The following is a 14817-nucleotide window of genomic DNA, read 5'->3' on the forward strand; positions in this document are numbered from 1 at the left end:
GAATGAATTTCCAAATTCATTTCAGTTTTGGAATTTAATTTCTAGTTTTATTTTTTTATTTTAATTTGTTTGAATTGTTAATTTGTTATGGTGGTATTTATTATTTAAATATTAAACTTTGGATTTGGGTTATGTGATGTTTCATGTATAGTAAATACGGTGCCCCGCTAACTCGCGGCACCTCCGATCGCCTTGTCTCATAGGAAATGTTAAAATTCGGGAGCCGTAAACCGAACCGAACACCGAACCGAAGTAAATCCGAGCCGAAACCGAACCGTTTCAAACCGAACCGAACTCTAATGTTAAACCGAATGGTTCAATTTTTTTTTAAAACCGAAAAACCGAAACCGAAACCAAAACCGAAAAAACCGAACCGAAGACCGAAATGCCCACCCCTAGTTCAAAAGGTAACACCTACCTCTGCTATGCAGGAATCGACCATTGAACGCAGTTGTTTCCGATTTCAAAATTCCCTTGAAAATAATTTTCATTTATGTGGGGGATTGTTGGAAAAATAGCACTAAAATGGCATTTTAAGTAGCCATTTTGTGGTACAATTAAAAGTGGGGTCCACATCCAATTTGGGTCTGGTCAATGTGGATTCGGGTTCTTCGTAGTTAGACGAAGAGATCCATATATTGTACGCTCAAAATGGATAATGGGCAAATGAGAAATTGGTTCTCAAAGTAGACCCATTTGAGATGGAATTTGGATGAGTACACATTGGTTGGGAATGAAGATTTGACCCACTATATATATAAGTTGATACCCATGTGGATAGACACATTGGTTGGGAATGAAGATTTGACCCACTATATATACAAGAGTCCTTTTATGACTTTTTTTTTTTTTAAACCAAGTCCTTTTATGACTTAGTAACTTGTATAGCATAGATGCTCTCTCGCGCGTGCAGGGGGGGGGTGCAAATCAAATCTCAAACTGAACCTGAAAAGGCTTGACTCGTGTACGCCGGCACCTGTGGGCACGAATGTCGTCCGGAAAATTGGCTGGCCTTGCGGGCTAAGTTGTTATATTGTCGAACGAGTTTTCCATCTCTGAACCACACGAGATCATAATTGATTTCTCGCCTGAGACATGGCCTGACCTCTCGCGAGAGGTGGTTCGATGTCTCGCGGCAAGCGGAGTTGACCTCTCGCGAGAGGTAGTTCGCGCACGTCCGATGTCTCACGGGCTGGCGCGACGCCTCGTGGGCGGTACGATGTCTCGCAGCATGCACTGCGTGATGTCTCACGGCCTGGAACGATGTCTCGAGGCGTGACTCTGGTGACCTCGCTCATCCTTTCCTTCAAGCCATTTGCGTTTCATCCCACGTTCTAGTTTGCCGGGCTCCAAGTTTGTGTGCTCAAACGCCGGAGTCGTAGTATGTTTTATCCTGGGAAACCTAGATCGCAACGCTCCAGCACCCCGGGAGGCGGTAAATAAGATTTTAAGAACAGTGGCAACACGACTCATGCTTCCAACCAACCCAATAAGCTTCTAGGTTTATTTAACCTTTTGTAGGTTTATTTTCCTGGTTGTAATTATCCTTCGTGGATTATTATTATTTATTTGTATTTTCCATTTTCTTTGTGATTTTCGAGAATCAGATGCCTACATAAACTTACGCATCTTAGGTTTTAAACATACACACCTTAAGAGTTAAATTGATACACCTTAAACTAAAAGGTGACACACCTTAAAGTTTAAACATACTTAAGCTACAAACTTACGCACTAAGCTATAAAATTACGTACCTTAAGTATGTGACCTTACACATTTGACACTATAAACTCACTTTAAGCTATAAGCTTACGCAAAATGATCATAATGCCACAATATTTTTGTAACTGTTCTTCATTCTGGACTGTTGCTTTTGACGAGATCAAAGATTGTGAATCTATGATTAGTCTGCATGTTTCACCTGGGAGAAGCTTCGCACTTGATCCATTATATATATAACCATTCCTTAGGTAAGAACGTGAAAATTAACATGAACGCACATAATTTACTATGTAAATACATACTATATACTCCAAAATAGATTGCGTGCATTCATTTAATAGTTCACATGTTCTCATCTAAAGGGTGATTTTCACTTGAATGCAAGCCTATATATATATATATATATATATATATATATATATATATATATATAGAGTTAGGATTATATAAGATCACTTGTTTAGGTAAGATCGTGAGATCAGATCTTGTGCATCCATTTAATAATTTAATGGTCTAGATTGATTTAAGATGCTAAGTTGAAGTGTGTGCGAACGGTAATAAAATGTGTGTGAATGGTGATTAAGTGTGTGCGGACGGTGATTAAATGTGTGCAAACGGTGATTAAATGTGTGCGAACGGTGATTTGATGTAAAAGGTTTGATTTCAAAATTTTTTAATGGTCTAGATTGATTAAGATTCCAAGTTGAAGTGTATGCGAACGGTGATTAAATATGTGCGAACAAACTGTGTGTGTCAATCAATCTAGACCATTGAAAAGTATTACATGGATGCACAAGATGTGATCTCACGATCTTACCTAAGCAAGTGGTTTCACTGGAACCTTACCCTACAATATCTTTTGCATTATTTTTAATACAATAGTCATGTAAGTATATTTTTAACGGATAATGTACAAATAAGCCATCGTACTATTTGAGAAACAACAATTAAGCCATCGAACTCGAATAACCTCCTAATAAGTCACCGAACTTGGAACAATAGAGCAATTAAGCCACTGAAACCGGAAAAGGGAGCAATTAACATTTTTAACAGGTTAACTTCAGGTTAAAGTACAAATAAGCCACTGAACTATCTGGAAAACGTCAATTAAGCCATCGAACTCAAATAACTCTCAAATAAGCCACTTTTTTTTTAAAAAAAAAAACTTTTTTTTACCCTTTTTTTGAGTTAATTCTATTTTTTGCCTTAAATTTATAGCTGACAGTCTACTTTTAATCCTTTTTTTTTTATCAGAACATCCTTATTTTTTTTAATGAGTTATGACCCAGCATTTATTTAGTCAAATGAAAAAAAGAAAAGAAAAAAAGAAAAAAATAAAGAAAATATAAAAAAAATATTAATTCACCCCTGGGCGAATTAGTTTGCCTTTCGCCCAGGGGACTTTTAATATTCTTTTTAACTTTTTATTTCATTTGATTAAAGAAAAGTTTGACCATAGATCATAAAAAAAAAATTAGGATATTCGGATAAAAAAGATTAAAAGTGGATTGTCACCTATAAATTTAGAACAAAAAATAAAATTAATTCATAAAAAAATAAAGTAAAGGAAGTGGCTTATTTGGGAGTTATTTGAGTTTGATGGCTTAATCGATGTTTCCTAGATAGTTGAGTGGCTTATTTGTACTTTAACATGAAGTTAACCTGCTAAAAATCTTAATTGCTCTTTTTTCTTATTTCAGTGACTTAATTGCTCTTTTTTTTTTCGAGTTCGGTGACTTATTTTAAGGTTATTCGAGTTTGATAACTTAATTGCTGTTTTCTAAATAGTACAGTGATTTATTTGTACTTTATCCCTATTTTTAACCGTATAAAATTAAAACTTATAATGAGATTAGTACAATATAAATTTAAGACATATTAATAAAATATTTAATAAAAGTTTAATCTAAATTGTGTTTTATTCCTATAAAACGCCATAAAAATTTCAATATTAAATTTTTACCATGAAAATTCCAAAACTCACCCGGTCAAAATTATTCGTTTTGACTGCGTAGAATTTACCGAAAACGGACTGGTGGTACGGCACAGTGCTCACAGTAGCAGCACAGCACTTGCATTCTTCACGTTAGAATATTTCCGTCTTTTTCCTTTTCTTTAAAAAAAAATTCTAATATTTATTTATTTATATTTTACTTTTCTGGTCAGAACTCATATACAGTAGTATTTTCTATATTCGGCTTCTTCGCACCTCTTGAACTCCAATCGACTGTGTTGGGGAAGACAACCTTAATCTTCGTCGTTTGTCTCTCTCTACAATTACAATCATCATAGCAATTATAGTGGTCGGAAAAAGAAAATCATAGGAGGATTGATATGAAGTCACCGTTGGGTAAGCTGAAGAAATTGGCGTTGCATAAGAGCGATGCAAAGGACAAGAAAGATCATCACTCTTCTTTGGCCCTCTCCGACGGCCTCGCGCAGGCTTCGCAGGTCTCTGATCTTTCTCTCTATTTACTCTCTTTCTTTTGCTTTATGTTCTCTCGCTTTTTCTTGTTTTATTTATTTATTTATTTTTAATAATAATAATCATGAGATTGCCGAGTAAGATTTGAGCATAGTTTTTGGTGGCTGGTAATTCCATCGCAAACATTGTTGATTTTTACGACATATTTCCGATTCCTGAGAGACTTGTTTGCTTTCAAGACTCTGCTGGTGCAGCAGTGTAGTTGCTACGCCCTTCCCAAGTCGGAAGAACCTAGAAATCTCACCTTTGAAGTGTGGTCAAATCTGTTTTTGATGTCTATTCGGGTTAGATCACTTAATTAGTTTCAATTCTAGCTTTGTGAGAACTGTTGGAGTGCAATTTAGAGTTATGTCAACCATGAAGCTGTGTTCCTTGGAGATCAAAATTTTTCAAGTCTGACAATTTGAGTTTCATCTGGTTATTGTGAAATGAATCCCACCTTTTTTGGTGCATCTGAATTCTTGTTATTATGCATACTATAATTACAAAGTTGTAGACATATCTGATTCATTCAGTAATATATCTAAATGATTACAACTCCACTTTGTCACCTGTAATTGGGAACTTTAGGACTTTTTCTTTTTCTTTAGCAGGATCCTCTGCTCCCCGCATTCTCTTCTTTATCTTCGTAGATGCATCTACATTGACTTCTGTTCTGTTACAGGATATGAAAGACATGAGGAACTGCTATGATAGTTTACTTTCTGCAGCAGCAGCAGCAGCAAATAGTGCATATGGTACTTTATGTCTTTATTCTTTACTCCTTACTCTAATTTTGAAAAATAAAAAAAATGATACTTCTGCCTGGGCTCTGATGGAATGAATGTCAATAAGCTTAGAGGACCAAGGAGATGTAACATTATGCTTGCAACTGGTTTCTAAATTCAGTTTCTTACCTTTATCGCCTTTATTTTGGAATATATCTTTCATAGATTATTATTTGATTGAACCTTGTTATGAATAAGAATCTTGGGTCCCACTAGTGAAACATCATGCCATCATGGTCATTAATCAATATCAAGTATGAATCTTTCTTTTCAGAATTTTCGGAGTCCCTGATGGAAATGGGGAACTGTCTATTGGAGAAAATTACACTGAATGGTGATGGAGAAAGTGGTAAGTGAACCTACCTTTTCCACACTTGGTCTTCTCTCTCTCTTTTTTTTTTTTTTTTTGGGTTCTTGTTATTTTACTGGCTATGCAATTCTCAGTTTAGGTTGCTATATGCATGCAGGCAAAGCATTCTCAGCACTTGGAAGAGTGCAGCTGGAACTGCAGAAACTTGTTGATATCTATGTTAGTGCATATCATTGTGACTATCTTCAATATTTTATTTTGGATTTGAAAAAAACAAGGGTGTGACTAATGGAAATTTCCATTGCAGCGTACTCATGTTATTGTAACCATCACAAACCCATCAGAGTCTCTTCTTAATGAGCTTCGGAAAGTGGAGGTTTGTGTGTTGGAAGTCTGCAACTTACATCTATCTCTTTCAGTCTGATTGTGCATTTGTGCTAAATTCTACTTCTCCTCCCTCTCTCCTCCCCCAGTCCCCTCTTGGCTCTTGTTTTTGTTGTCCTCTTTGTACTTATAAACAGAGCTTTGGGGAATAGACTAGAGTTGCTCACTGATAAATTTCTTAGTTATCTGTGTTGCATGGTAATTATGTTGAGAAAAGTAGTGTGTGTGTGTGTAGCAGGCTGTTTGGTCTTGTATGAAATAGGAAATAGTAATCCTCCTGACATCTTTCATGTTGTTAAATTTAAAGCACTAGCAGTTAGATATTTAAAATCAGAAAACCCAGTTTTCCTTGTGGCTCAAGCAGTTTGAATGGTTTAGTTTGGTTTTTCAGCACTCTTATTCTATAACATTTAAAGAGTTCCATCCTCTTTATTGGTGCAGGAGATGAAACTACAATGTGATGAGAAAAGGTAATAATCTTTTCATTGATCTGAGAAGATGTGTTATTTTCTTGCTTTTGTCATAATTATTGACTTCTTGCTTAATAAGGGAGGTGTATGAGTACATGATAAGCAACAGGGGAAAAAGTGGAAAGGGCGAGAATTTTACTCCACAGCAATTGCAGACTACTCGTGAAGAACATGATGAAATGGCAAGACTCTGCATTTTTCGTGTTGAATCTCTGAAGCAAGGGCGATCCCACAGTCTCTTGATCCAAGCCACCCGTCATCATGCAGCACAGGTGTCCTTGTGTCTTCATAAATTCAAACCTTTACCGCCCATCTTTATTGCGAGTCTAGTAATGCTGTTTTCCTTGTCTCCTTTGGAACAGTTGAATTTGTTTCGTAAGGGACTTAAAACTCTTGAAGCTGTTGATCCACAAATAAGGATGGTTGCTGATAAGCAACATATAGATTTCCAAATCAGTGAAATAGATGATACAGATGATGATGGATCTAAGAGGTATGATGGTAATGATGAAGGGGAGTTGAGTTTTGACTATCGGTCAAACAAGCAGGAGCCGAGCAATGCTTACAGCTTGAGGAATTCTATGGAGGTATCTTTTTTTTTTTTTCTAGGTGCAACTTTTGCATTCATAAGGTCAATATTGTAAAATTTCCTTGTTTCTTCCTAAGATCAATGTTGATTATCACTTGATTAGTATTTCGGTCTGATATGTGGATTCTGCAGTTAGATCATGCTGATGCTCCTAGTACACAAACTTCAGGCATGGAAGATATTGAGGTGAAGTTCTCCTTCCTTTACACCCTTTTTAATTTTAGTTTTCAAGTAAATCTTTGATTTTGTTTATCCAATTTGTCTCTATAACAATTTATGTAACTCATTTGCAGTTAGATTTCAAAATCCAAGATCATGTTTTAAACAGACAACCTCGAGTTAGCAGTCATTCTGCTCCAATTGGACCAATTAATGCAGAGAAGATGGATATATCTGATAGGAATAGAGAAGCTCAGACGTCTGCAAGAAAATTTCATACATATGTGCTGCCAACTCCAGCAGATGCAAAAAGCCTACCTGGAAGGACAAGTGGTTCTTTTTTCCCTTCGAGTGTTACAAACCTCACTGCCAGTACCAACAATTTGTGGCGTTCAGATAATTATGATAAAGTCAAAGATGATAATAGCTTGTCAGTTCGTGCTGCATCAAAAGCTCAATCATCAAGCAACAGTAACAATGCGTCCATCCGTCTACCCTCTCCTTTAGAAGGAACTTCGTCGGTTCAACAATTAGAGACACACAATACATTTGATGTTAAAGGGGCAAAAAGACTCTCTTTCTCTGGTCCGATATCAGGTAAGCCATTGTCTAACAAGCCTTCATTATCTGCCAGTGGGCCTATTGGCTCTGCTGGAAGGTCCCAGCCAGAATCTGGATCAGCCTATGGAGCGCCAAGATTCCAGCCACCTTCATCCATAGACATCTCCCGCAGTGCATCACCTCCACTTGAAGCTTCACCAAAAATCAGTGAGCTGCATGAGCTCCCTCGGCCCCCTGGCTCTTTAGCTTCCAAGCCTGCAAGTAGATACTCCAACCCTTTGGCGGTATCAAATCCAGGGTCTTCACTACCATCTCGACATCTAACTGTTTCTCGAAGTTTCTCCATACCCTCCAGTGATCATAGAACAATGGCTTTAAATGAGTCCAAGCTAGCGGATTCTCCTATAATGAAAGATAATGCTGTAGTATCATCTCCTCCATTATCACCTATTTCTGTGTCAAGCATTTCAACTCTTTCAGTAGTGGGCACCAGTTCTGGGCAGATCAGAGGTATTTTAAATTGCCTGTTTTAATTACATCCTTGTGGTTTTTGAGACAGAGTTATGATTAGTAATGCTGAGCATGTATAGTACCATCTGAAATATGGGTCATGGGGGATCCTGTAGAGGTTATTCAAACTAAATGAGCTTTGGCTCGATCTATGAAGAAAAATAACTGCTCAGCTCAGCTCAGCGTGCAAATTTTTAAGCCAGATGATATGGCTAGAAAATATTAAGGTTTATGCTAAATAAATAAAACAAAATTTCAATTTTGTGCTTTTATTGTGAGTAGATAGAGCATCTGCAGTCTCGCACTTGATACTTTCTGATTCAACATCTGAACTTCAGTGGACGCAGGTGGAAGATGATCTGAGCATCCCTTGCCAATGTCCCGCTGTACCCTTCTGAGTTCAGACCTCTTGTGGTTCTTCACTGTCCACAGAGCAGAGTTTGTTGACACAAGGTTGTGCTGGTATAGGGCTGTAAATGATATAATTTTGTTGGATTTACATTTAATTATTCCGCCAAGATGTTCCCGTTGAGTATTATATTAGAGCATACTATACATCAGTTTTGACCATATGATGATGTCTTTTGTTAACACAATCCTCTCCCCTGCCCTGCTGCTGCTGTGCCCAAATGAACACTCCATTCCACAAGAAATAGAGAAAGGGGAGAGTATAAAGCATTGTTTCTTTTATGTGTATTTTGTAAAGGGCAGGAAGTGAGTGGTCTGCATTTGAAGAGGTGTTTAAGTGTTTATAGTACATAACAAATAGGTATTTTGGGTTAAGGAACCTGTCGTGCTCATTCACGTCATCTGTATCACGTTTTTGTTGCTTGTGGCTCTCTGTCTTTCGGTTTTCCTTGTAAGTTAATGGAGCTAGTGTTTCAGGTTATGGTGCCATTTCTTTTGTTTCTTAATGAAAGATTTGATTTTGCTTGGGATTCATGAAGTGTTATGAGGTGATGCTGAGGGATAATGCCAAATGTAATACAAAGAATTATACAATCATGTTATCCAATTCAATGATGTGCAGAACTCCTTTTCGTATATCCATATTATTTCCCACTCTTTTGTTTGTTTGTTTGTTTTTTAGTTTTTTAGAAGGAAACCCTCAATGTGGTAAGTAAACTGTACTAGAAAGGTTTTTGGCAACAGGTTTGACGTAAATTGTTTTGGTAATAAACTAATAATGAAACTCATGAGAATCATTTGCTACTTGCTTGGCTATCTCTTTTAGGAGAATATTTCTCAATCTTGATCACTCCAAGATTAGTGAACAAAAGTTTGTTATGATTTTAGTTCTAAATTGGGTTAACTAAACAAGTTATTTCATGTTATCATTTATTAAAACAAAAGTTATTTAACTTTATAACTTGGGATAGTTGGTAAACATATTACTAATATAACTGCAAGACGATGGCAATATTAAGCAATATTTAACAAAATTGTGATTATATAACTGCAAGACGATGGCAATATTAAGCAATATTTAACAAAATTGTGATTATTTAAAGCGTTCTTACATAAATTTCTATTAATGTTAAGTACATAAAAAATACTCCCTCTGTCCCATTTTATCTGTCCTGTTTACTGTTCATTGGTCAAATCAACTCTTTCTTTATTGCTTATTTTCTTTAGTAATTTTTAATTATTTTTAAATTTTATTTTTTGTATTTAATAGTACTTTTAATGTAGTTTCTAAATATATAAATTTTATATACTAATACTAAATTTAATATTATAAAAAATTGAATTAAAAATAACTTCAGTCAAACCTCGTTAACCGAATCAGACAAACAAAATGGGACGGAGGTAGTAGTATTTTGGATGAAAAAAATTTCATCTTGATGTTACATGTGATATGTATTAGAATTATTTTATACTTATTAATTGAATATATCATTAAAATTTTATTTAATGATTTTAGACTACTACTACATTTTTTATTGACTCAAAAGTTATGGACTTTATTCCAAAAAGTTAGCGGAGTAAGTTGAGTACAGTGAATTTGATTATTGTCATCTCTTGATCAAATTATTTATAGTTTTGGTAGTATCTATTCTCTCGATCGAATTGTTCATAGTTATGGTAGTATATGTTTTATAGCTTCACAATCTCTCTATTCTATGATTTTGTAATATTTTTTAAATTAAAAAATACAATTTTAATGACGCAATTATCACTTTGATCCCTAAGAAGTCCACGCCTTCTACTATGGGTGATTTGCGTCCAATCGCTTTGTGCAACGTAACCTACAAGATTGATGTTAGCCAATAGATTGAAAGGGGTTCTGGAAAAGGTGATCTCCTCTTCTCAAAGTGCCTTCTTGCCAGGGCGACTCATTACGGACAATGTGCTTATTGCCTCGGAGGTAATTCATTATTTGAACGGTAAGAGGGATGGTAGAGACGGTTGGTGTGCTCTGAAACTCGACATAGTCAAGGCGTATGATAAAATGGAGTGGCCCTTTTTTGATTACTATCATGAGTCGCATGGGTTTTGCTCAACAATGGATCGATTTAATCCTCGGGTGTGTTACTTCAGTTCGTTATAAGGTGGGAGTTAATGGTGACCTTACCGACTTCATTATTCCTTCGTGTGGTCTAAGACAGGGGACCCCTTATCTCCCTATCTATTTATTTTATGCGCTCATTTGGTGACAAAAGCTACTCGTCAAGGAACGATTACACCATGTACTGTGGCTAGGGGAGCTCCCGCGGTTTCACACTTGGTTTTTTGCGGATGAAAGCTAAGGTGGGAGAGGCTGAGGCAGTAAAAGGTTGTCTTTCTACCTATGAACAGATGTCGGGGCAGTCTGTGAACTACAACAAGTCTTGAAATACGGATATTGTTGCAAGAAATACTGTGGCGGATGTATTTAATGTCACTCAGGCTACTATACTAATATTGGAAAATACCTTGGTTTGCCTATGGGTGTAGGGCGAAACAAGAGAGCAGTTTTTGGGTTCATTGAAGCCAAACTTAGTCACCGGTTGAGTGGTTGGCACAAGAAGATCTTATCCCGTGCCGGAAAAGATGGACAAGCGCTACCTACTTGTTGCATGAGTATTTACCTTCTGTAGGTGGTCGACTTGAGAGAATAATGAACAAGTTCTGGTGGGAGAGCAGTGGGCGGAGAGGTGGAGGAATTCGTTGGATGTCTTGGGAGAGGATATGTGCTCCCCTCCTAAAATGAATGGAGGGTTGGGCTTTAAGGCTCTAAACAGATTTAATAATATTGCTCTTCTTGCCAAGCCTTCTTCTTTGGTTGCGCAGATTTTCAAAGCTAGCTATTGTTGGCGGTCTATTCTTGCCGGCCAAGATGTACTCCGGAAAGGCTGTTTTCGTAGGATTGGTAACGGGAAGACTACGAATATATGGCAGCACCCTTGGTTGCCTACTGACGCTGATCCTTACATTCAAACACCAGTTCTTCATCATGATAGAAATTTGAAGGTTAGTGCATTAATCAATGTTGCGACTCAGACTTGGGATATTGATCGACTGCATGAATTATTCCAGACCAGAGATATTGAGCTTATTCTCAAAATCCCAGTATGATGATCAGTGGTACGGTGTTGGAAGAATGATGTTCGGGGCCTATACTCTGTTAAGCACGGATACCGTTTATTATCCGGACTTCCTGTGAACACAGTGTGGCGTGCTATTTAATTGGAATATGAAGATTCCCCCAAGTATTCAAAATTTCTTATCCCAACGTTGGTGACATTAGCTTCTCCACATGTGGATGTAGAAGTTGCCTGCCCTCTCTGCAATCAATACCAAGAGTCTATAAAGCATTTAATGTGTGAATGCATGCATGTGATTCCTCTTTGGCAAAGTCAAGTTGGCATCTCTTTACCGGACACTACTGTCGTAGATTTTGGAGATTGGCTTTCTGGTTGTTTGATTAATGGTGATGTCACGACCAAACTTCTTTGTGCTGCAAGTTTATGGTGTATTTGGCGTACGTGAACGAAATGAGCTTGTGTGGAATCAGAAACCTTGGCATGTTCAGTGCATGAGATTGCAGTTCCTGATGATGGGGTTGCTGTATATGTGGATGCGGCAGTGTTCTTAGAATCTGGAGAAGCTAGCTTTGGTGTGGTAATTAAGGACAAAAATGATGGTTATGTAGCAGCCAAGAATGGTCCCATTCCATGCGTAATTGATGCTCATTTAGCTGAGGCTGTTGCTATTCTCTTGGGTTAAAGATAGAGGTTTTAGCAAGGTGGTGATATGTTCTGATTGTGCACCTTACTCAACAACTCCTTCCCGGATTTATCATTTGCAGGTTGTGTCATTAATGAATGTCGCAAATACAAACGACATTTCGATTCAGTGTCTATTCAGTTTATTTCGAGATCAGTGAATAAGTCTGCCCATGCTTTAGCAAGGGCGGCTCGTTCTCAGTCTGGTCCCTCTGTTTGGTTATTTTCAATTCCTTCTTGTATTGAGCGTTTGATTTAATGAAATTCTATGTTTTGTTTTTCAAAAAAAAATAAAATACAATTTTATCTTGTGACTACCCATTTAAAATGATAATAGTGATTTTATTAAACTACATTGTCTACATAGTAGTTGCGTTTTTCATTGTTTTCCAAATTTTAATTTTCTTTAATATTTTAACGTCAATATGACAATAAAGAAAAACAAAAGGCTAAGAAAGAGGGATAGGAAATTTAAGGCAAGAGGATAAAGTGTTTGAAAAAGTGGATCCGCTTCCGCTAGGGGAGAAGGTTAGGAATGGAGATAATCCGAGCAAGTTATGGCGGTTTCTGTAGCTCCAACGTCAGATTGCTTCAGCCGTCTGCTTTAACGTTCTCGAAGACCTCCCTCCCTACTTGTCATTCCCCATTTCGAAGAGTTCCGGCTACTTCACACTCAATTTCGTCTCTGAAGCCCACACTTGCTCGCCGGAAACCTACCGCTTGCGCACTTCTCGACGATAATGATCCCGGTGAGACCATCATCGTCCCAACTTTTTCTTATTTTTTGTTTGGTTTGGTTTCCTTCATGTCAACTGCTTGACAGTATTTCCACTTGAGTTTCCAGATTCCACGGCGGATGTCGCAAATGCTGATCTGTCGTTCGCGGTGAAGGTGAGACGATTCTCCGCCTGAAATAAATGGATGTGGAGCTCAATTGCTTACTGTTCTGTATAGTTTCGTTTATTTTGAAGAGCACTTTTTTAACTGTTCAGTTGTATTCAGAAGAGGGCGTTTGAGATATCCCCTGATTTGAAAGGAACTTGTATATTTCTTGTTGGTGAGCATTACTCTACTTTCAACGCCCTTTTTGTTCTCTTCATTTTACTTTTAATTTTTTTTTTGTCTGTTTACTTCATACTACTTTTGAGCGTATCTTATGAAGATTGTCTGTTTTGAAGGGATTAATAGCTCCATTAAATCCAACTTGGGGAAACTTCTTGCAGATGAATTGAAATACTATTATTTCGACAGGTAATTATAATTTATAGCCAACCAGAGCTATTACACCTCCCTTTGTTTGATTATTAACCTGTGATAGGTTGGTGCAGTGATAGTGTAGTTGAAGATGCTGTAGGAGGAAAGGAGGCTGCTACATCATTTATACAGAGCGATAAGGAGGGGTTTCAGGACACAGAGGTGACATCTTTTTTTGTACTCTATTTATTTACTTATGGTTGGTCTCAGAGTTTAGGTTTTGTTTTGTTTATTTATGCCTTGAGGTTGCATTACTATTCTGCTTCTGTGTGTATTGCTTTGATGATGATCCTGTACTGTACAGCCATCTCTAAACCCGATTCTTTGCATTTCAGACAGAGGTACTGAGGCAGCTGTCATCCATGGGCCGGCTGGTTGTTTCTGCTGGGAATGCTGCTGTTCGGAATGCAACCAATCTGTATGACCACTGCTAATGTTACTCATTTTCTTTCTTTTTATTACTCTAAAGGAATAGTTGTCTATTTTATTTATTTACTCTTGATCATCCAATGCTATAGGGCACTTATAAGGCATGGCATATCCATATGGATCAAAGTTCCTTTACAGTTTGTGGTCAGGGAGGTTGTGGATGATAAATTTCAACTTCCTGCATCATATGTTTCGGTTTCTGGATCCTATTCTGAGGTCTAGAGCTTTTTGTCCAATGTTCATTTAACTGACATTTTTGTTGCTCTGATATTGGAGAGATTAATATATCATCTCCCGATAACATGCCTTGAGATTGTGGAGTTCTTGAGTGTGTGAGCTTATCCCAATAACAGGTGTTGGCTCAGCTGACTGCTGTTTATGAAGAAACGCAGGATGGATATGCCACAGCTGATGCAACTGTCTCGCTCCAGAGTATATTTGTATTCTTTCCTTTATGCATATAGTTCTCAAAAATCCGTTGCGATGCTAACAACCTATTTTCTTTGGCAGAAGTAGCTTCTGAGTTGGATTATGATGATATTGAATCAGTGAGCACAGAAGAATTGTGTTTGGAGGTTCATTCCCCTGCTATTTGTTGTTTTCAAGTAAAGAGAAGATGATATTGTTCAGCAAAACTAGTTTGGAGACAACTTTCACACTTGTTTCCATCCTTGTAGGTTATGAAGGAGATAGGCAAACTGATGAGGAAAAAGAAGATGATGGAAGAAGCTGCCAGGCCATTTTAGCTGTGAGTTGGTATACTTTAATCATCCATCCGGACTTGCTACATTAGCTCTTACTCATTTCTGTAACATGAAAGAAATCATTTTTGTGCATTGATGTATAAGATGAGGATGTTTTGTTTTTGAACTTGATGTGTATATATATATTAAAATGCTAGTCAACATCTTCCTAGATAAAGCCATTTGGGTAAAATGCAACTTGAGAAGATTGTGTTGGTGGTGACTA

At 37.2% G+C, this 14817-nt stretch overlaps 2 protein-coding genes across 3 annotated transcripts; both read left to right on the forward strand.

Annotated features, from left to right (window-relative positions):
- The first annotated feature begins 3909 nt into the window (after nt 1–3909).
- LOC116022639 (uncharacterized protein At2g33490-like) lies at nt 3910–9001 on the forward strand. The gene is made up of 11 exons (XM_031263415.1): nt 3910–4173; nt 4872–4944; nt 5249–5323; nt 5442–5503; nt 5592–5660; nt 6110–6138; nt 6218–6410; nt 6501–6725; nt 6860–6913; nt 7021–7957; nt 8296–9001. The coding sequence occupies exons 1-11, from the start codon at nt 4057–4059 to the stop codon at nt 8313–8315; spliced, it is 1854 nt and encodes a 617-aa protein (XP_031119275.1). The 5' UTR covers nt 3910–4056; the 3' UTR covers nt 8316–9001.
- A 3623-nt stretch (nt 9002–12624) lies between these two features.
- LOC116021962 (probable inactive shikimate kinase like 1, chloroplastic) lies at nt 12625–14817 on the forward strand. 2 transcript variants are annotated; one of them, XM_031262497.1, is made up of 10 exons: nt 12625–12914; nt 13010–13056; nt 13168–13222; nt 13344–13416; nt 13494–13581; nt 13755–13837; nt 13938–14064; nt 14202–14280; nt 14359–14423; nt 14526–14817. In XM_031262497.1, the coding sequence occupies exons 1-10, from the start codon at nt 12701–12703 to the stop codon at nt 14592–14594; spliced, it is 900 nt and encodes a 299-aa protein (XP_031118357.1). In that variant the 5' UTR covers nt 12625–12700; the 3' UTR covers nt 14595–14817. The 2 variants fall into 2 exon arrangements, with proteins under 2 accessions (XP_031118357.1, XP_031118358.1); XM_031262498.1 differs by having other exon boundaries at nt 13171–13222.

This window comes from Ipomoea triloba, chromosome 6 (genome assembly GCF_003576645.1).
Source record: "Ipomoea triloba cultivar NCNSP0323 chromosome 6, ASM357664v1".
In the NCBI taxonomy this organism is placed as follows: Eukaryota; Viridiplantae; Streptophyta; class Magnoliopsida; order Solanales; family Convolvulaceae; genus Ipomoea; species Ipomoea triloba.